The 22,350-nt window shown below is 44.8% G+C and overlaps 2 protein-coding genes across 2 annotated transcripts in view; one reads left to right on the forward strand and one right to left on the reverse strand.

The window, feature by feature from the left end:
* Positions 1–22,350, reverse strand: part of RPS16 (ribosomal protein S16) — a 243,444-nt gene that overhangs the window by 36,251 nt on the left and 184,843 nt on the right. The window lies entirely within an intron of this gene.
* Positions 1–22,350, forward strand: part of MON2 (MON2 regulator of endosome-to-Golgi trafficking) — a 148,047-nt gene that overhangs the window by 1,887 nt on the left and 123,810 nt on the right. Inside the window, 1 exon segment of the mRNA XM_075600518.1 lies at positions 22,023–22,086. Coding sequence (XP_075456633.1) covers positions 22,023–22,086 — 64 coding nt within the window.

Genomic DNA, 22,350 nt, shown 5'->3' on the forward strand with positions numbered 1-22,350 from the left:
CCACCCGAGACACCCGTTCATCCCCCCCACCCGAGACACCCGTTCATCCCCCCCACCCGAGACACCCGTTCATCCCCCCCACCCGAGACACCCGTTCATCCCCCCCACCCGAGACACCCGTTCATCCCCCCCACCCGAGACACCCGTTCATCCCCCCCACCCGAGACACCCGTTCATCCCCCCCACCCGAGACACCCGTTCATTCCTCCCCCCCCGAGACACCCGTTCATCCCTCCCCCCCACCCGTTCATCCCCCCCCCTATCCGTTCATCCATCCCCCCCATCCGTTCATCCCTCCCCCCATCCGTTCATCCCTCCCCACCATCCGTTCATCCCTCCCCCCCCCACCCGTTCATCCCTCCCCCCCCCACCCGTTCATCCCTCCCCACCCCACCCGTTCATCCCTCCCCCCCCCACCCGTTCATCCCTCCCCCCCCCCCACCCGTTCATCCCTCCCCACCCCACCCGTTCATCCCCCCCACTGGAGACACCCGTTCATCCCCCCCACCGGAGACACCCGTTCATCCCCCCCGCCCGAGACACCCGTTCATCCCCCCCGCCCGAGACACCCGTTCATCCCCCCCGCCCGAGACACCCGTTCATCCCCCCCGCCCGAGACACCCGTTCATCCCCCCCGCCCGAGACACCCGTTCATCCCCCCCGCCCGAGACACCCGTTCATCCCCCCCGCCCGAGACACCCGTTCATCCCCCCCGCCCGAGACACCCGTTCATCCCCCCCGCCCGAGACACCCGTTCATCCCCCCCGCCCGAGACACCCGTTCATCCCCCCCGCCCGAGACACCCGTTCATCCCCCCCGCCCGAGACACCCGTTCATCCCCCCCGCCCGAGACACCCGTTCATCCCCCCCGCCCGAGACACCCGTTCATCCCCCCCGCCCGAGACACCCGTTCATCCCCCCCGCCCGAGACACCCGTTCATCCCCCCCGCCCGAGACACCCGTTCATCCCCCCCGCCCGAGACACCCGTTCATCCCCCCCGCCCGAGACACCCGTTCATCCCCCCCGCCCGAGACACCCGTTCATCCCCCCCGCCCGAGACACCCGTTCATCCCCCCCGCCCGAGACACCCGTTCATCCCCCCCGCCCGAGACACCCGTTCATCCCCCCCGCCCGAGACACCCGTTCATCCCCCCCGCCCGAGACACCCGTTCATCCCCCCCGCCCGAGACACCCGTTCATCCCCCCCGCCCGAGACACCCGTTCATCCCCCCCGCCCGAGACACCCGTTCATCCCCCCCGCCCGAGACACCCGTTCATCCCCCCCGCCCGAGACACCCGTTCATCCCCCCCGCCCGAGACACCCGTTCATCCCCCCCGCCCGAGACACCCGTTCATCCCCCCCCACCCGAGACACCCGTTCATCCCCCCCCACCCGAGACACCCGTTCATCCCCCCCCACCCGAGACACCCGTTCATCCCCCCCCACCCGAGACACCCGTTCATCCCCCCCCACCCGAGACACCCGTTCATCCCCCCCCACCCGAGACACCCGTTCATCCCCCCCCACCCGAGACACCCGTTCATCCCCCCCCACCCGAGACACCCGTTCATCCCCCCCCACCCGAGACACCCGTTCATCCCCCCCCACCCGAGACACCCGTTCATCCCCCCCCACCCGAGACACCCGTTCATCCCCCCCCACCCGAGACACCCGTTCATCCCCCCCCACCCGAGACACCCGTTCATCCCCCCCCACCCGAGACACCCGTTCATCCCCCCCCACCCGAGACACCCGTTCATCCCCCCCCACCCGAGACACCCGTTCATCCCCCCCCACCCGAGACACCCGTTCATCCCCCCCCACCCGAGACACCCGTTCATCCCCCCCCACCCGAGACACCCGTTCATCCCCCCCTCCCCCACCCGTTCATCCCTCCCTCCCCCACCCGTTCATCCCTCCCTCCCCCACCCGTTCATCCCTCCCTCCCCCACCCGTTCATCCCTCCCTCCCCCACCCGTTCATCCCTCCCTCCCCCACCCGTTCATCCCTCCCTCCCCCACCCGTTCATCCCTCCCTCCCCCACCCGTTCATCCCTCCCTCCCCCACCCGTTCATCCCTCCCTCCCCCACCCGTTCATCCCTCCCTCCCCCACCCGTTCATCCCTCCCTCCCCCACCCGTTCATCCCTCCCTCCCCCACCCGTTCATCCCTCCCCCCCACCCGTTCATCCCTCCCCCCCACCCGTTCATCCCTCCCCCCCCACCCGTTCATCCCTCCCCCCCACCCGTTCATCCCTCCCCCCCACCCGTTCATCCCTCCCCCCCACCCGTTCATCCCTCCCCCCCACCCGTTCATCCCTCCCCCCCCACCCGTTCATCCCTCCCCCCCACCCGTTCATCCCCCCCCCCACCCGTTCATCCCTCCCCCCCCACCCGTTCATCCCTCCCCCCCCACCTGTTCATCCCTCCCCCCCCACCCGTTCATCCCTCCCCCCCACCCGTTCATCCCTCCCCCCCCACCCGTTCATCCCTCCCCCCCCACCCGTTCATCCCTCCCCCCCCACCGTTCATCCCTCCCCCCCACCCGTTCATCCCTCCCCCCCCACCCGTTCATCCCTCCCCCCCAGCCGTTCATCCCTCCCCCCCACCCGTTCATCCCTCCCCCCCCACCCGTTCATCCCTCCCCCCCCACCCGTTCATCCCTCCCCCCCCACCCGTTCATCCCTCCCCCCCCACCCGTTCATCCCTCCCCCCCCCACCCGTTCATCCCTCCCCCCCCACCCGTTCATCCCTCCCCCCCCCACCCGTTATCCCTCCCCCCACCCGTTATCCCTCCCCCCCACCCGTTATCCCTCCCCCCCACCCGTTATCCCTCCCCCCCACCCGTTCATCCCTCCCCCCTCACCCGTTCATCCCTCCCCTCCCACCCGTTCATCCCTCCCCTCCCACCCGTTCATCCCTCCCCTTCCCCCACTCGAGACACCCGTTCAACCCTCCCCCCCCCCACCCGAGACACCCGTTCAACCCTCCCCCCCCCACCCGAGACACCCGTTCATCCCTCCCCCCCCACCCGAGACACCCGTTCATCCCTCCCCCCCCACCCGAGACACCCGTTCATCCCTCCCCCCCCCCCACCCGAGACACCCGTTCATCTCCCCCCCACCCGAGACACCCGTTCATCCCTCCCCTCCCCCCACCCGAGACACCCGTTCATCCCTCCCCTCCCCCCACCCGAGACACCCGTTCATCCCTCCCCTCCCCCCACCCGAGACACCCGTTCATCCCTCCCCTCCCCCCACCCGAGACACCCGTTCATCCCTCCCCTCCCCCCACCCGAGACACCCGTTCATCCCTCCCCCCCCCCTCCCGAGACACCCGTTCATCCCTCCCCCCCCCACCCGAGACACCCGTTCATCCCTCCCCCCCCCCACCCGAGACACCCGTTCATCCCTCCTGTTATGCGCCTGTCATTGCCCATCACATTGAGCATTGACAGGTACACATCTGTCGCCGCTGTCCACCCCAGTGTCCTCCTGTCACCTTTGAGCATCATCAAATACCCTTGTCACTGCCGGTCACCCGGAGTCTACATATGACCAATGTCGTTGTCGCCACGGTTCCTGGTGAGTCTTATATCGCTGCATCGATGAAAGATGTCCTTGGATAACGTGTATATAAAAAGGTCCCAATGACAAAAAGGCTGCACCCAAGGAAAGGAATGTGAAACATATTGCTGTGTGAGCACATCTGGATTGAAAGCTGATGTCTGTCTGTCTGTGTGTCTGTCTGTCTGTCTGTCTGTGTGTCAGTCATAGCCAGTAAATAAACACTTATGTGGTGGCTACAAAAAAGAAAAGTTAAGGACGTGGTTTGCTCACTTTTCTACCAATGTTAAAGGCTTACAACCCCTGGAAATAAATCAACAACACAGTGGATGCAAATGAATGAATCATTAAAGGTCTGTAATATGTATTTGTAAATGACTGTCTATTTTCTTTTATATCACCAGTTTTTCTGAAGTTTTTATAGGTTTCCCACACGATCAAGCAGACATCATTATATGCTGAATGAGTGTTATCAACCACAAAGTTATAAAAATCTTTAAGTAATAATCCCCTCAGAACAGGGCATTACTGGGCAATAATGCCCTGGTAGGAAGAGTTGAAGGCCCGAGGCGAAGCCGAGGGACTTTAACAGCCAGGGTGAGGAGGGGGGGGGGGGGGTGGAGAGAGAGGTGGCGGGGGGTGGAGAGAGGTGGAGAGGTGGAGAGGTGAGGAGGGGGTTAGGGTAGGGGAGGTGTTGAGTGGGGGAGGGATGAGAAGTGGGGGGGAGAGGTGGGTGAAGGGGAGAATGGGAAGTTGGGGAGCAGTGATTGTAACTACAAACTAAAGGAAAAAAAACAGATACCTTATACCTTAGCAGAAGTTATACTAGTGGTGGAAGAAATATTACTTTGTTGCAAGTAACAAAGTTACTATTTGGGACTCACCAGCTTCTGACAGCACTAGCAGCTGTGAGAGAGAAGCCTGCATGTGCTGTGAGAGAGAAGCCTGCATGTGCTGTGAGAGAGAAGCCTGCATGTGCTGTGAGAGAGAGCCTGCATGTGCTGTGAGAGAGAGCCTGCATGTGCTGCCGTGCTGTGAGGAGAGGAACACAGATGCCGTGCTCTCCCTGCATCACTGAAAGGTGGGTTGGCAAGTTGCCAAAAATTTCAGCCATTACTGGATGATTAATGCCCGGAATTCTAACCAATCAGAGAGCAGGGATTTCAGTAATGCCTGGAATTTTACTACTTTAGCCTATAATGGACATTACAGTATATTTGTCCCTGGCAGCAGTTAACCAAGTTGCTTTCGAATAGCAAAGGTTTTTTTTGTTGTTTGTTTTTTAAGATTAGCCGCTTGGTTGCCAGCTTTCTATTGTGTATTTGTTTTGTTTGTAATATCAAAGCTTCTGAGCCCACAGGAATGAAAGCACAGATGGCAGAGCTGGTATAGGAGCATATATTGTATGCTGTTCCTAGAAGTAGAGTGGTTACAATAATGTAACTATGTATTTTTAACCATGTATCTTAACTGTGCCCAGGACATACAGTACTTGAAAACGAGAGTTAACTCGCAATGTATTACTTCCTGGTAAAACACTTTATAAATAAAATTCTGCACTTGTCTCCAAAAATAAAAACATACCTAACGTTGCAAGGTAAACGGTTGATATTTGAAAAGTCGGAAATACAATGACTGTACCACATTTCTACAATTTATGCTACGTGATGAACCTTCATCTCTGGAAAGTACGTAGTCAATTTTGAGCCAGTATTAAAGACGAAACAGTTCTAAATACCCACATTGCACAAAAAGATTTAACAGTATTTTCACAAGAAGTGCATGTTTAATTCCGTGTGGCCATGCTAAAAATTGCAGAAAAACAACGAAAGAGACGGCACGCTCCCTTGCGCTCCCTTGCGCTCCGTTGCGCTCATGGTTGAAGTCGCATGATCGTTTCTGAAAATTATTCCCTTTTTTTTTTTAAACGTTTTTATTAGGCAGATATATAACAAAACAGATACAACAATTTATCCTTAGCCCGATACAGATTTTTTTTCAATTTTTGGGTTGAGAAGATGAAGAGGACAGAATAGAGGAGAAACCCGCCTATTTAAGGCGAGATCTCTGGGCCAACTAGTGGGCCGGAAAGAGGGGGACCAGAATGAAAATTATTTCTTAAGACTCATTTGTAGTGAAAATCAATTGCCTTTATTTCAAATGAAACAGGCAATGCATACAAAATAGTGACTTCACAATTGGCCTTTCATCAGGTTGGTGTTAACAATATCACATATAAGTGCAGCTTATACAGGCATACCCCAGTTTAAGTACACTCACTTTAAGTACACTCGCGAGTAAGTACATCTCGCTCAATAGGCAAACGGCAGCTCGTGCATGCGCCTGTCAGCACGTCCTGAACACCAATACCGGCTCCCAACCTGTACCGAAGCTGTGCGCAAGCGGGGAGACTATAGAGCCTGTTACACATGCGTTATTTACATCAGTTATGCACGTATATGACAATTTGCAGTAAGGTAAATGCATCGATAAGTGGGGAAAAGGTAGTGCTTCACTTTAAGTACATTTTCGCTTTACATACATGCTCCGGTCCCATTGCGTATGTTAATGCGGGGTATGCCTATATACATGTCCGTGGCGTCCTCTGCCATATCGGGAAGTGACATAATTCCGTTTCCGGTGTGCACGGTATGCTGTAACTTAGTAACCACTGGAGGTGGGGGCCAGGCAGCCTGCTGCTGTGATGTGCAGCTTGTAAAATTGCCTTTCATACACTGGCCACTTTACTGTTTGAAATAAATACAGACCCTTTTGTATACATTCAGCTCACTAACTTTACTTTTCAAATGGCAAAACTTTATGATGGAAACAGAAATTTGTAATAATGTAATTAAAACTTCCATACATATATTTTTGGGGGAGTAAAAGACTGCTATGAAAAATCACACTTTCTAGATTTTTATTTATTTATAAAAATGTTTTACCAGGAAGTTCTCATGACTGCTGTTTGTGTTTTTCGTGGGGAGGGGTGGGAGGGTGTTTGGGTACATGACAAATGTCACATAACCTTTGAGAGGGCAGCATATATATCCACTTGCTTAACAGAAACATCCATGTTTAATTGTTACAGCAGGCATGACATTTAAAACCAAAAGATAAAATATACAATTCTAATTAGATTTAATGTTTCACAGGGAGCCTGAAATGAGAAGGGATTGAGTACATCCATTAGGGGTATACCCTTTCTTTCCCCCACCCCCAACCTTTATCCTTAAAAGTGATGCTCATGTTACATTTTGTTTGGTCTAGTAGATTTAATTCTGTATGTTTAATATGCAAAGAACAGTTTTGTCACGTCTTGCTTATGACATTCAAAAGCAAGATTATGTGAGTAACCAAGCCCGTATATTTTTGTTTAAAACTAATTATAATCAGATAAAACAAAAGGAATCAAAGGACTTGCAATTCATAAGGCAATGTGCACACACCAAAGAAAATTCCTTAAAAAAATGTTAAAGTACCTTTATAGTTAATGGTCACACAATTGATACTGAGGGAACGACTAATATTGTTAAGGTCAGTGGTGCGCAAACGGGGGGGGGGGGGACGGGGTTTACAGAGGCCCCGCGTGCTTCCCGAAGGCATTAAAATGAAGTGCCGGGGAAGCGGCGAAGGCCTCTGTAAACTGCACTTACCTTGGCTTTGGAGACATGTCAAATGACGCTGCAAGGTCATGTGACGTCACGTTTCCATTGATGCCGGAGCTGAGGTAAGAGGGAGGGGTGGGGGAGCGGAGAGAGGGGAACAGTCGGCAGCGGGGGCGCGGGGAAAAAAGATTGCGCTCCCCTGGTTTAGGTAATAACATTTAGTAGTAATTTACAGTGTATACATAACCCATAATTATCTGTTCCTTTAGCTTTACTTGATATAGTGACACCTTGAAAAGGCATCTAGAAGTCCCAGTAATCTTACATAATAGCTACAGGTGTAACAAAGGAAGTTAAACCGTCCCATGTTTCAGTTCTTCATGGTTGTAAACTAACTTTTTAAATATTAAGTAAATTAAAATATTTTGTGTATGATGTACCTTTAGAGAAAATGTCAGCGTGGCCCACCATAATGTGTCATTTCATAGGATTATTTTTGGTTTGTTATATTTGGATATGGCATAATTACGCAAACACGAAGGGTACTCTATTCAGCCAGTACAAACCTAAAATGAATCCATAATGGGATTTTGTTATTATATGCTTTAAGACAGTGGTTTCCAAATTTTTTTGGTTAAGGAACCCTATGTGAAATTCTGAGGAACCCCAACCCTCTCTAATAGCGTGTCTGACATCAGATGCATTGTAAATTCTTCTGTATTTGGTACAATGCCCAGGGAACCCAACGGTTCCTAGCAACCCTGGTTGAATAACACTGCTTTAAGTTTTACCGTAGTTATATTCAATATGTTTAGTAATTATAAATAGTATAATCATGAATACACTACTTTTTTGTTTCTGTTTTTTTAAACATTGGTAATCAGTGAACGTGCACTGTGATGATAAAGATATTGGTTAGTAACATTTTAGAGGGGCTATAGTACACGATGTAAAATAAAATGACACTTGTTGCATTTCTTTGGAGATTGTTAGGTTTGTAACCTTTTGACTATTTCATGGGGTGAGGCTTTTAACATCTACAACAAGAGGCCCAACATGGTAGGCATTTGCACTCATGGTTTTGTTTATAAACAACGTTCTTCTCGGTTTCACCAAATGATGTTGTAAAAAACCCTCAAAATAAGGACAATTCTTAAAATTAGTATAAAATCGTAAGAACAACTGGGGAAACTAAAATAATATAACTGAAAAACGTTAAAGAATTAAGAAATATGTCAAACATCTAAAGGTGCTCACTGGGCCTGGTGTTCTGATTCCAAATAATTTGTAAGTTTTGGTGTTGTATTCAGCTATAGAACACACACACACACACACACACACACACACACACACACACACACACACACACACACACACACACACACACACACACACACACACACACACACACACACACACACACACACACACACACCCATCTTTACTGTTAACAGTTCTACTAATGTGTAGGTATTGTTTTATTTGATAAATAGTTGGCTTTTAGATATAGTGTTTACCTTCTCTAATATACATTTTATAATTATTTATCAGCTAACTATGATCAGACAAGACAATACCAAAACATTATTAGAACAGTCTAACACATCCTAGATTTGTATATGCATTTTTATATTTTTTTGCCTAAGAATACTGTTGCTGTAGAAAGGGTGTGAATAATTTTTGTTTTCAAGATGTATATGTAAAAAGAATACTGTCCAAATCTGTAATATTTTTTTTGCAATCCATGATCTCATACGAAAATCCTGAGTTTGATGGACACAGATTGTTGAACACCGAAGCATTGTTATGTGGAATTAGCAAAGTACGAAATCACATGACTATAAAAAATAAATCTAAAGTCATTGTTGTGATAATCTTCCATTATGTATTCTGTGTAATTACATTTGGCTTTAGTTTTTAGAGATTGATGGTTTTAGCAATGTATGGTAAATCAAGTTATTCCTGTTTTCCTTAATGATTGTTTACCATTGGACAGTTGAAATGTACTTTTGACTATAGAAGCCTATCTCTGATGGCTCCAGAGCAGGAGTGGCCAACTCCAGCTGTCAAGGGCCACCAAGAGGTCAGGTTTTAAGGATATCCCTGCTTCAGCACAAGTGGCTCAGCCAACGACTGTGTCACTGATTGAGCCACCTGTGATGAAGCAAGAATTTCCTTAAAACCTGACCTGTTGGTGGCCCTTGAGAATTGGAGTTAGCCATCCCTGCTCTAGAGCAAATGTTAAAATCTGTGGCACTCCTGCTTTTTTAGTGGACCAAATGATACATAAATGGAAAATTAGGAGATGCTGAATTGGACTGTAAAAAGAGTAATATAATAATTTCTCTCAATCATAAAGAAGATTGGCAGAGATCCTCTGCAGTTTGTCACTGTTCTAGTGTCTCCTGACTGGAACTCCAATCTTGGAATGGATCAGATGCTGCTGTGGTTGCTCTGCCAGAGCCAAGTTTCATGTTCGATGACTGCTTCTTTATATGTATGTTTTTATAGCGCTACCCAGGGACACAGCTCGTTTTCCAACATTACAGGACATATATTAATACAGATGGGAAAAGTGCATCAAGACGTAAATGTAACATTGGGAGAAAGGAGTTCACGCCCAGAAACAGTAGGAGTAAATATGAATGCATCGGTGGGCATCAAGCGACCCTCAGGTGCTTCACCTTCTGCTGGCTGCTCTAGCAGCCGCTCTCCCTCTCTCACTAGTGAGGGAGCAGAGATGTTGCTGGTGTGGATCGTATCTTCTCCCCGCTCCCTCAGCTTCCTAAGGTCGTGATTATACCAGAAAGTGCAGACCGTGCGACGCCACGCGACTCAAAAACAAAATGCAATGTATGTTTACATACCCCGCGCGCAGACACAAACTGCAGGGTGGCAGACAGGAGAACAGACCTGGGATTTTGTTTCCAGCAGGCGATGTCCGTGTCACGTGAGCGGTTCAGCCAATGAGGGCGAACCGCTCACTGCCACGCCTCCCTATTTCCTCCAGCTGCCTCTTGCCTGAAGTGCGCATGCCGCTCGGACGCATCGCTGTGATGTCACGAGATAGCGCGCCCAGCTGGTATAATCGTAGCCTAATTGATGGTTTGGTAAATACTGGCCCTAGTTCCCATTGTAAGACGAGGAGCAGGACAGTATTCACCAGCGTGCTGGCATTATGCAGCTAATTCCAGGGGTGGGAAGAAGCCTGTACCCCATGGTACAAATGTCCATTCTGTTAGAGCGTGTATAAGCCACTTATTCTTTGAAGTGTTTCTTCAAAATGCTCGTGGAGATGTTTAGTTCCATAAAATTTCTGTTGCATTTTTATCAAGCCCAAGATATTTAAGGTATGACCTGTAATAGCTATCCCCTTTATTCATTTTTTTTAAATCAACTTCTAAGAACTTCTTTGAAATAATATAACATTCAGCTGATTTTGGCTATTTCAACTTGTATATCTCCAAAGCATGGGACATAAACCTCTCTTGAACCAGGGGCCTCCTGGTTTTCGGAAATGAGGCCTAGGTAACCAGCAATCTTTGGATAGACACAGATGAGAAGTACTATTGATTGCTATTGTAGAAGACTATGTTGAATTGATTTCTGTCTGCAAGTCCCTGCATGTGTGACCTTCCTTTGTTGCAAGGGTTTCACATGCACATTTAAGTCCTGTACATGAATAAATGTTAGAAAAGAAGTGTTCTGGGATTTTTCATTGTTATAAATGTGCTGATATGTTCATTTGTTTCCTTTTAATTTTCATTTTCATTAGAATTCATATTTGAAGGCTGTAGTACTGGTTAGTGGTGTTTAGAGCAGCTAAGGTTTAGCTCTTGGAATAACAAGGTTGTGAAATAGTATCTTGCCTTCACTGCTTGCTTGGATTATATTATTTCTCTGTAAAGTGAATTTAACATTCTAACAATTTTCACTCACGGATTCGTTGGGTGTCACTTAAAAGGGCAGTCCCCCTCCCTAAACAAGATGAACAAGGTGTCTGCCAGCAGCTTCACTATTTCTAATTTGCCTTTCTAAATGCATTAGGACAATTCTCTGTAGCACCCTGTGATTCAAGCTGGGTGTTACCAAAAGTAGCCTGGTGATCTAGCTATTTTATTTGAAAGAATCATTGATTTTTTTATTTTTTTTAAGTAGACTATTTTAAAAACTAAGCCTCCGTTTTGATAAATCTGGCCTGTTTCATTCCTCTCCTCCGGTAGATTACCAACAGGATGTGCTCAGAAATTCTGCCATTTGGAAGTCCAAGTTTTGATAGATAATGCAGTGGAATTATTTCAGGCTACAAGAACTCGTTGGGGTACCTTTATACTGATTTGCAGAGCGCAAAATATCTTGTCATTTGCCAATGGCAGTCCAATTATAGTCACTTGCAGGCTAAGGCCCCGCTGCACGCGCTGTCTCGCCCGCCTTGCATCCTGGCGGTGCGTGCACTGTACTTCACCGCGGTCTGCAGGGAGCCGTTTTAGATGCGGGGGAGTGGCTAAAATGGGGTCAGGTGGGCGGGCCCACGACGGGGGCGCAGCCATGATGCATATTTTCTGGTGTGGGTGTGTGGGTGTGTGTGTGTGTGTGTGTGTGTGTGTGTGTGTGTCCAGCATTGAGGGCTGAGCATGGTTGAGGAAGGATCCGCCCCCCTGCCACACCACGTGACACATCGCCGCTTGGGATCATAATCCTATTGTAGCCCCTGTTGGCTGACGCGTCACAGTGTGAAGTGAACCTGGCAGCGAGGAGGGACTGGGGCCGACTAGGAAGGAAGTAAGGAGCTGGTGAGGGGCGCGGTTGCGCGCGCGGCCGGATGCCGTGGGACCCAAGCCTAAATTGACTTGCGACCTCCCAATGAGGTCCTACCATAATGCTTTAATTAGTACCCGAGATCAATACATTTGGAGAAATATTTACCGTTAAAGCAGGAGCCTACACTGATAACAATTTCATTTTTTTATCTTGGGAGATTTCATCTTGCCTCTTCTAAGGCTTTTTTTTATTTTTAAAATCTGATGCTTCGTTCAGGATCTATAAGCTTTGGCAATATTAAGTGTCCAGAAGGTTAAAATTAAGCTTTCCCCAGAGCCCTGTGCAGACAACTGGCTAAAAAAAAAAGTTTTTGGTTGAAAAGCATACATTGTCTTCAGCGCAGGACATGCTCAGGGAGTACAGTACTAACATTTAGGAGGTCAACTCCTATAGACTTCTTGGTGGGATTGTTGCTTTCTGGAACACAACGATTGAACACTGAACTTTGCAACACAGACACTGGATATGTGTAAATCCATGACATAAAACAACAAAATAATGTGTCACGCCAGTCTTTTGGTCTCCACAACATAATCTAATTGTTCATCGACATTGCTTTTTTTCCCATTGTATTTGAGCTATTCTTTTATTTCAATATCAGCTCTCTCGTGTAATATCTTGTTTTATTTGTTCTGATATTGATCCTCTTGTGCCTTTTTATTAGATGCAATTTTCAAGCGTGTCCTGCAGGTCGCGACTGCATTTTGGAGTCTAGCTGGAATTGCAGGGGTTGATAACATCTCCCTTTTTACTCGTATGCCTCTGTCGGTATTCTCAGTCACCATGTTACATAGTACTGTATACAACAGTATATATAATCATATTTTTTTTTTTTTTTGGTGAATCTTCCTCTATCTTATGAATCGCAAGCACAGGCGTTTTCCTCCGGGAGATCATCTCTCCAGACTATTTTATTGTTTGTTATAATGATGTGTCTTTAAGATCTCTTATACAGATGGCTTTGTTTTCTATAATCTCTGTACAGCCCCATTTATAACGGGCTGTGGAATATTTTGGTACTTCACAAATAAACAATAATAATATTTGTCATGTAAGGTTATCTGATTGCAAGTCCTGATGAAAGTGTAACATAAAGAGACAGTGATATTTTTTCAATACATTTTGGATTTCGTTTTTAAGACTGGCGTGCTATGGTATTTTCTTTTACTTAAGACTACTTTAACATTAGTTAACACGTTTCACCGATGCTGTTCTGTATAATTTAAAGTGTGTTTGCACTCTTGAGATATTGCTACATAAATACCCTTTTTACCCTATTGATCAGCACTATTGCCATTCCTTTTCTCCTTCATCTCTCGATATCTAATAACCGGTGGGCACTACTACTCAGATTATTCAGTGCAGTGGTTTGTTTGTTTGTTTGGTAATTATACCATGTGAGTGAGCACTTCATATTGGATTATCCACTATACCTTGTTTGAGAAGCAATATTGCACTATTTGTGCCTTTTTTGGTGCCTGCGCTCCCCAAGTTTCATGAAGATTTCTACACTGGTGATGCTACAGGCAGCATCTACAGAGGTAAGTATCTTGTGAAGCACGGGGTCTCCGGAGCTGAAATTTGTGCGGTTCAGTTCTGAAGAGCCCCTGTTTAATACCTAGAATAAAAACCTAGGTGGAACGAACTACCCCTTTAATCTTAAACTGGCATGACATAAAGGGTAGGCAATGAAAAAATAAAAACGTTATCTTACTCCTTATACCATATATTGTTAATGGAATCGTGGTGAATTTAGATACCAAAATTCTAGAACTTTTAAGTCCAATCCACATACTCTGAAACCTGGGAATGTAAGTCCTGTACCAAAGTAATTGTCTATTTATAACTGTTCATAAGCCTTTCGCAGTGGGACTCAAACCCTCTTCAGAATTGAGAAGCTTGTGGTGTTTTAGAAATCAGATGCAATGATAATTTAATAGTGGCACCATGCAAAGCCTAGTGCAGCATCAATCCTTTCAGAACTCAAGTCTGCCTACATTCTTAAGCAGCCATTATTAGTGCTTTCATGATGAATGTCATTCTCTCATGAAGCTTTCTGTGATTCAGCTCGTGTGTTGCTTTGTCTAGTTTTCGGCAGCTACAGTAGCGCTAATAGATACTAGCTGTGCCCCTGAATGTTTTGAAGAATAGGGTCTCCAATGATTATTCACATTATGCAGTCTGATGCAACATGTAATAGACTGTATGTGGAATATGAAAATATTTACTGGTGTATTAGTCTCTGGAAAAGGGGTTTTCATCACTTTACCTATCCAGTATATCTTTTTATATTTTGATATCAACAATTGGGTGTTAATCAAACGGATGAACTTAAGAACACTTTGACGTTTATGTTGCATGTGAAATTGTGCTATTTATAGGGTTAATAGATAACTTTTTGGGAGTGTGTATAATTCTGGGTGATGCATGTGAATTGTGAGAGATTGAAGCAGCAAAATTATGATCTTTGTTAAAAATGTAATCATTATATAGCTTTGTAACATCATAAAGAGTTACAGTTCAACGCACGTTGTTTTACAGAGGTCCAACTCTGTAAATGCTTTACATGCAATAAATGTCTGGAATAGCGTCGTGTTTACCAGAGAAATGTTTTCAACCGTATACTGTCAATTAAAATCTAGTGACCTTTATTCAAAGCGTTTCTGTAGGACCCTCACAATGGTACAGCGGAATGTTTTCTTTAGCAGTAAAATACACATTTGGAAGAAAAAACCCCGATATATTTCTAAATGTTGTATCGAACAAAGAAGCAGGAAATTAAGTATCTCTTATGGAGGGATCATTTGATAAAGATGTCGCTGTAGAAATACAGCTGCCGTATCGCGGGGTGTTTTTTCCATTCTGTAAGCTATTTTTTAAAAACAAATGTAATTCTGTTTCTGGGCAAGTAAATATTACATGTTTGTATTCAGTGCTTGTGTGACCTCAGACACATTTTTTTAAAATGAGAAAAAATGCCATTTATGATCACAAGGCAAAGATAATTCTTTTGTCACATATCAATGTATTCTTTATAATTGCATGTGTTCAACGTGAATCCATCTATTTCCCCACATTACTGACATTCTACACTTTCCCTGTTAATGAGATTGTAAGGACTAGTGATATCTGCAATACAAAGCTGGTGTGTATATGTATGTATGTATGTATGTACAGTATGTATGTATGCATGTATGCATGTATATATATATATTCACTGCTTGTCATGGTTTTTGCCAACACCTTAGTTGGTCTGTTTGAATGAGTACGGCAAGTACAAGCATCCCAATTAATCTGTTTATGCCACTAACAAGGAACTCCCATGTTGACAGCATAAAAATCTGTTGCCATGGAAAGGATTGCAAACGGTCTTGCATGACTTAACTTCATGATCAACCCGTGCCATAACGGCAAAATATATATATATTTTGTCCAGTCTCGTTTGCGTCAGATGTTTTATATTAAATTGATTAAATTGTAGGTTTTTCGGAATATATGGAGAAAGAAGGGAAGTGGTGATAGGGAGCGATCAACTAGAAACCATACTAATAAGTGAAATGTTCAATATACATAGTAATGAGTGAGTGCAACTGTGAACTGAAAGTGAATCAGTAAATGGATGAGCACACAAGTATTTAAAATACTATTAAAGGTTATATCTTAAATTGTTAGTGGTGTGCATTCAAGTGAATTTCTCTCTGAGCACACTGCCTTATGTGCTCATCCATTTACTGTTTTTTCAGAATAGACTGGAAAAAGCTGGATTAAATGATTTAATATTCATAATGATTTTAAAGATATTCTGTAGCAACACATACTGATATGGCAGAGCAATGAAAGCCCTTAGCAATATGTATCTCCTAGTATTTTTGTCAGTTTAATCACAATGGAAAGATGTATGTTTATTTGCTTTGCAGATGTAGGCCCAAATAGCCGCCTGTGAAAAGCACAATAATCAAAATGAGAACCTATACGGTACATGCTGCTTTTGTGAAGATAAAGAGCTTCTACGTTAATGAGAAAAGAACCAGCCTCCATTCCACAGCCACACTGATCTGTTATTGATCAATTTCCTTTAAAAATTCACAATGTCAAACATGTTTAATAGACATTTATTTATTTGTGAAATATTTCACTTTAAGATATAATAAGGATGTAAAGTTAATGTAACCTATAATATATTATTTTGTGACTGCTACCCTTTTACACAGTCCTTTTAAATAGCAAAGCAATTATGGTTTTGCAGCGCAAACCTACTTCTAATGTGACAAAAATACACAGTGCAATACCTATATATTCTCTTGAAAAGGGGTAATTTAGTTCAACCCTTTGGCCAAAGCGTCTGCAGGTCAGTTTCATTTTGCTGGGTTACGACAGATTCAATGCTGATCATTCTTCCCCTAATTATAGCAGCTAAATAAGAATTTTAACTCGGGGAGTGTTAGGACCTGCTAACGGCCATGCCTTGAAGTGGCAGCAGGCGTAAGATGCTTTGACCAAAGGGTTCAACTAAATTACCCTTCAATAGAATATATAGGTATTGTACTGTATATTTTTGTCACATTGGAAGTAGGTTTGGGCATCTTTGTTTGTTTTTGTTGTATACATTTCCTTGTTGAAGTGAGAGATAATCCCCCCCCCCACCCACCCAACCGTGAACGCAGCGTTTTACAACATTACAATTGGAAGTAGATACGTTGCAAACAATGGGAATAAGTGCAACAGGTAAATGACAACATAAACCAAGAGACCCTGCCCCAAAGAGCTTACAATCTAAGTGATACCTTTCTGTCTTTAAGTTTTACATAAGGTATTGTTGTCAAAGTGTAATTCTTAATTTTATGGGGAAATTCATGTAGTATAATTTGCTGTATCAGTGAATGAGTTGTGTTTGAAACACCAAAACCATTGAAATGAATTAACAGAAGTAGACTTTTGTAACTCTTACATTTGAAACGGTGTATCTTATCCAAGTATACAGTATCATGGCTGAATGTCTTTACCATACTGTATATACAAATTATCATTTTTATTGCCAGTGGTATTCTGATTTCCAGATAATTTTATGCAGACCTGAGCTTAACATGGTCTGCTTTTAATTTTCATTACGCTGTTAAATCCCTGTTGATAATAAGAAAAACATGTACAGGTTGCGATTCTTTTTGAGACCATAAAAAGTGGTCATAGTTGTTGCTGTACTGGAGTTTCTCTCGGGACAACATATTTACCAAAACTAGTTTAAAGGCGCTGTTCAATCTATCACACCAAGAAACGTAGTAATGTAACTGGAATACATGGAACTGTCCAAAATATCAAATACATGTACCTTTAAAAAAAAAATTTAATTTTGAAACTACTGCCAGGCTTTTAATTATCATGTGCAGATGGTAATAAATTAATAAAAGACATTTATACATTAATCTAAAACGCAGCCTCTCACCAATCATTATGCAGCACTGGAGACCAGGGCCGCTCAACTCCAGTCCTCAAGCCCCCCCCCCCCCCAACAGGTCAGGTTTTCAGGATATCCCAGCTTCAGCATAGGTGGCTCAGTCAAAGACTGCACCACCTGTGCTGAAGCAAGGACTGGTTTAGCCACCTGTGCTGAAGCTGGGATATCCTGAAGCTGAGCTGTTGAGGAGGCTTGAGGACGAGTTGAGCGCCCCTGCTGTACACAGTGATAGAAAGGTTATAGACTGCAGGAGAAAGCTGTCTGAAAGGGTTTTTGTGATCCCCACTTATGTTGTTTGGAGACATTGATGGGTCTGTGAGCCACTATTTGAGAACTTGTGGTGTACAGTAGTTCATTAAATCTCCCAGCTTTAATATATCCTGTTTCATGTGTGATAATTTGATTATAAACAAAGTTATTTCCATAAAACAGTGTACTAATTTACGTTACATAGTTTGTGTTTCGTGAATTTTGTATATCCATTGTGGCATGGTCCTATTATACCGGTAATTAATTTTAAATTCATGTATTTTGCCTAAATAGATATCTGGAAAATAATTTAGGTATACTACAGTTTGCAATTTAATTTGCTTGTTTATTTCTTGTATTGAAAAAACAGACCAGCACTTTTTGTTCTTTTGCTTTGACACGCACCATTTTCAAGCAGTAAATTAGACTACTGTTGATTCAGCTAGTAATTTGCATGCAATGTACATTACTTTTTGACAAGCCACCAAAAAATAGGATTTCACATGTGCAGTCAAACAATTTATTGCTGCTATGCACAGCATTACTCTAATTCATGCCACAGGCAGCAAAACGTGAAATCTTATGGGGTTAAAAAAATTATATATATAATATATAGTATGTATGTGTGTGTGTTCTGTAGTATTAGATAATAGTGGCTGTGTTTTTGTTTTTAATTCAACTCTTAATGCCATTTTGTATGAGTTTTAAAGTATCATTTGATTTCTATAGCAGGTTTTAATCCATCTCCCCAGCAGTGTGCAATTTTGTTTTAACACTTTCCTCTTTGGGATAATTTGTTGCAAATGTTCCCAACAGTTTGAGCTGTAAACTGTAACAATAGATAGTTACATTAGTAATATAAGGATACATTGTAGCTGCTGAGTTACAGTACACTGACTGAACAATTGATTGAAACTGAAAGGCAGCCATTATGTTAAGCACACAATCAGTATTTTGACAGATTTATAACAGGAGCACCAAACGATTGCCAGCTTAGGTAAGAATGTAGAATTATATATGGTCGCATGCTTTACTTATACAAATTATATAAAAAAAGAAAAATTGGAACGTAGTATCGCTGCTTTAAAGCCTTTGTTTTCACTGAATCTGTTTCATCACTGTGACATAATTCACAATACTTACCTTATTATGTTATTTCCTGTATTAAGGCTAGCCCTATGTGTTTAGTCATTTTTATGAGATCAAAGTTATAGCAGGCGGCACACTGCTTACATGGCAGCGCCTACTATGTTACATTTCTATGCTCGCTCATGCAGAAAAAACATTCTGACTCTTTTCACTTTACAAGACACTGTAATCTCCCACATAATGTGACTGCATTTGGAACCAACGCTTTCACCTTGCATACAATGGGACTATATATCAGTCTCCTGGCTGGAGCAAAAAAATATATACTGTACACCAGATTTATCAAAGGAAATACTGTAAAAAAGTTCCTTAAAAGCAATGTAGTTGCCCATCTTTGATAAATGTGGGGCGATGTTTCCCAAGTTTTTCAGCCTGAAGACTTTACTACATACAGAACGCCCTTCCTTATATGTTCAGGCTATTGCACCTACCACAGGAACATATTTTTGTAACTTTCTTTTAACGTGTGAGAGATGGTTCAGTCTTCCCACTACAGAACGGGACCATATTGATTGAAGCATTATATCCTATGGGACCTCATTCCTTGGTACATAACCAAATCTACAAATTTCATGACACATATTGAGGGGGTTCTTCGTGGTACTTTTTAAGGTGTGAACATTAACCTCTTTGCTGCCAGAGAAGCCAACAATGCAATGTGCAGCTCCCCTGGCAACGAGGGTGTGAAATAGGTTGTGCTGTCTAAACCATTCTCAGTGGGATGGATGGGGGTTTTAGATGGGGTTTTTTTTACAACAACATGTGCAGTATAGTTGGTGGTAATTCTGCATTCAAATGGCATTGCATCTGCAGTATGATTTGGAGGCATAATGTCCGTCTGGAGGATAGAAAAAGTCTGAACGATATAACACCTATTAATTCATAGAGATAATGTCTTGAGACACTACTGTACTTTAATTAGGCCCTTGCTCAGAAACCATCAGCACATTAACTCTGTTTGAGAAAAAAAAATGGGAGTTGAAATGAGATAAAATGCACAAAGTTCCCTTGAAGAAAGCACAATGTGTAAAATAAGGCGAGTTACTTGTGGTGGCCATTTTCTTTCCCCACCCATTCTCTCAATTCTGATTTATTATTAGTTTGTCCTAATTTTTTATGAAATACCATATTTATATGATTATTCACTGTCCTATTTCTCATCTGTATAGGATTGTGAATTGTATACATAATTATGTGTATCAACCATGAATTTTATAGGCATTTACTTGTATAGTAAAGCTCCGTCTCAGCCTGCAACATGTAACTGGAAAGTGATCTGTGGATGGATGATTTGATGTGCTCCCATGGATGACTTTTCTTCGTTGTTGACTTACTATCACTGCATATCCTAGCACAGCGTTTCCCAAATGGTGGGTCGCGACCCGGCACCGGGCCACGGAACCAAAATTGCCGGGTCGCAGCGAGGCTGGCCGCGCGGTGTGTCCCGTCCCCCCCACTAAAGTTGAAAAAAATGGCGGCGATTTCCCCCGCGGTCCCGCGCGCTTGCGCAGGGCAAGCAGGGCCCGCTCCCATCCTCCCCCCCGCTCCCAACGTGGGACCCGCTCCCAACGAGGGACGGAGGAGGAAGTACCAGCTCCTCTGCGGCCCGCACGTTACGTGGGACGGAGGGGGAAATTCAAGCTTCTACTGCGGCCCGCTTCCCCCCGCGGCCAGCTTCCCGAGCTCACCTACCCTGGCACCCCCTCCCGAGCCCACCTCCCATGCCCCCAAGCCCACCTCCCGTCCCGGGCAGCAGGGGATATCGGGGGCAGCAGGGGAAAGAGTCCGGCGGCAAGGTAAGTCACCCCACCCAGTCACTGTCACCCACCCAGTCACTGTCTCCCACCCACCCAGTCACTGTCACCCACCCAGTCACTCTCTCCCACCCAGTCACTGTCTCCCACCCACCCAGTCACTGTCACCCACCCAGTCACTCACTCACCCACAGTCTCCCACACACCCACCCAGTCACTGTCCCCCCCTCCCACCCAAGTGTCCCTGTCCCTGTGTGTGTATCAGTATCAGTTTGTGTGTGTGTATCAGTGTGTGTGTATCAGTATCAGTGTATGTGTGTGTGTCTGTGTGTGTATCAGTGTTTGTGTGTATGTGTAGCCGTGTCTCTGTGTGTGTAGCAGTGTCTCTGTGTGTGTAGCAGTGTCTGTGTGTGTAGCAGTGTCTCTGTGTGTGTAGCAGTGTCTCTGTGTGTGTAGCAGTGTCTCTGTGTATGTATCAGTGTGTGTGTATCAGTGTGTGTGTGTGTGTGTGTATTAGTTTCTCTGTGTGGCTGTGTGTGTGTCAGTGGCTGCGTGTGTGTATCAGTGTGTGTGTGTATCAGTGGCTCTGTGTGTGTGTGTGTGTGTGTATGTCAGTGGCTGTGTGTGTGTCTGTGCAGGCCCTATAGGCGATAAAATTTTTAGTGGGTCACAAAGGAGAAATTCAAAAATAACCGGGTCATGGAAAAAAAAGTTTGGGAAACCCTGTCCTAGCACATTGACTGAGACATCTTTGCTGAAGCAGCGATATCCTTAAAACCTGACCTGTTGGTGGCCTCTCCTGTCCTAGCAGTTCCTAATACAATGTTTTTTGTTGTGTGGTCGGAATACTTTGTGTTGAAGCAAATGGAAGTAGCAAATATTTTTATCAAAGGCATACACTGGCGACACACTTTATTCGAGCTCGGCTAGTCCCACGAATTCGGGTATACCCGGGTGTATTGAGGTTTGTGACTGTTTTCTGCCCGAGTGCATTGAGGTATTTTCCAGGCAGGGATTGAAGCATTTTATTCCCGCTGGCTGCAATACTGCACAGTATATATATATATACTGCATTACAATTCATGAATTTATGCCATCTGGTAGACACGCGAAGCATTGCAGCTTATTAAATCCTAATCATTATCATTTAACAGATCAGCCGCCCGTCAGCCAGGCATGAACCCAGGCTGGGAAGGCAAACGCAACGGGGCTTGTCAGAGGTGAGGAGCGGCGCATTCCAGGTATCTGCCAGGTACATACTGGGTATTTGCTCGAATAAAGTGTGTCGGTGCAGTATACACTGACGCCTCTTGATTATTTCGGGAAGGCAAGGAAGGGCACGAAACTGCTTTATAGTAAGTGCTGATGTCTTTTCACAATACTATTTGTCTTGTGAGGTTAACACTTCTGCCTTCTTTTCTAGGCTGCAGAATCAGGAATAGTAAAGGTGAAAAACATAGCTGCAAGGAACACTGACATACTAACAGGTAATTATGTAAATAATGACACTATTTAGCAGTTTCCAATTTTGTAGTAATATTGAGGGGTTTTTTTTTTGTTTTTTTTGCAGGGAGGGCATCGTGTTTTGCTAAAATAACCTTTTTAAATGAGTCCTTTAGCTTTCTAAGTTAGTCAACTTTAAATCTTGAAATTGCTTCTGTGTCTTTTCTCAATTAGATCTCGAAGATGCTAACTAATATTAGCAACATATAATCTGCCATATTTGTTATGCATTACGTATTATCAGTTTG

Source organism: Ascaphus truei, chromosome 5, assembly GCF_040206685.1.
Source record: "Ascaphus truei isolate aAscTru1 chromosome 5, aAscTru1.hap1, whole genome shotgun sequence".
NCBI lineage: Eukaryota > Metazoa > Chordata > Amphibia > Anura > Ascaphidae > Ascaphus > Ascaphus truei.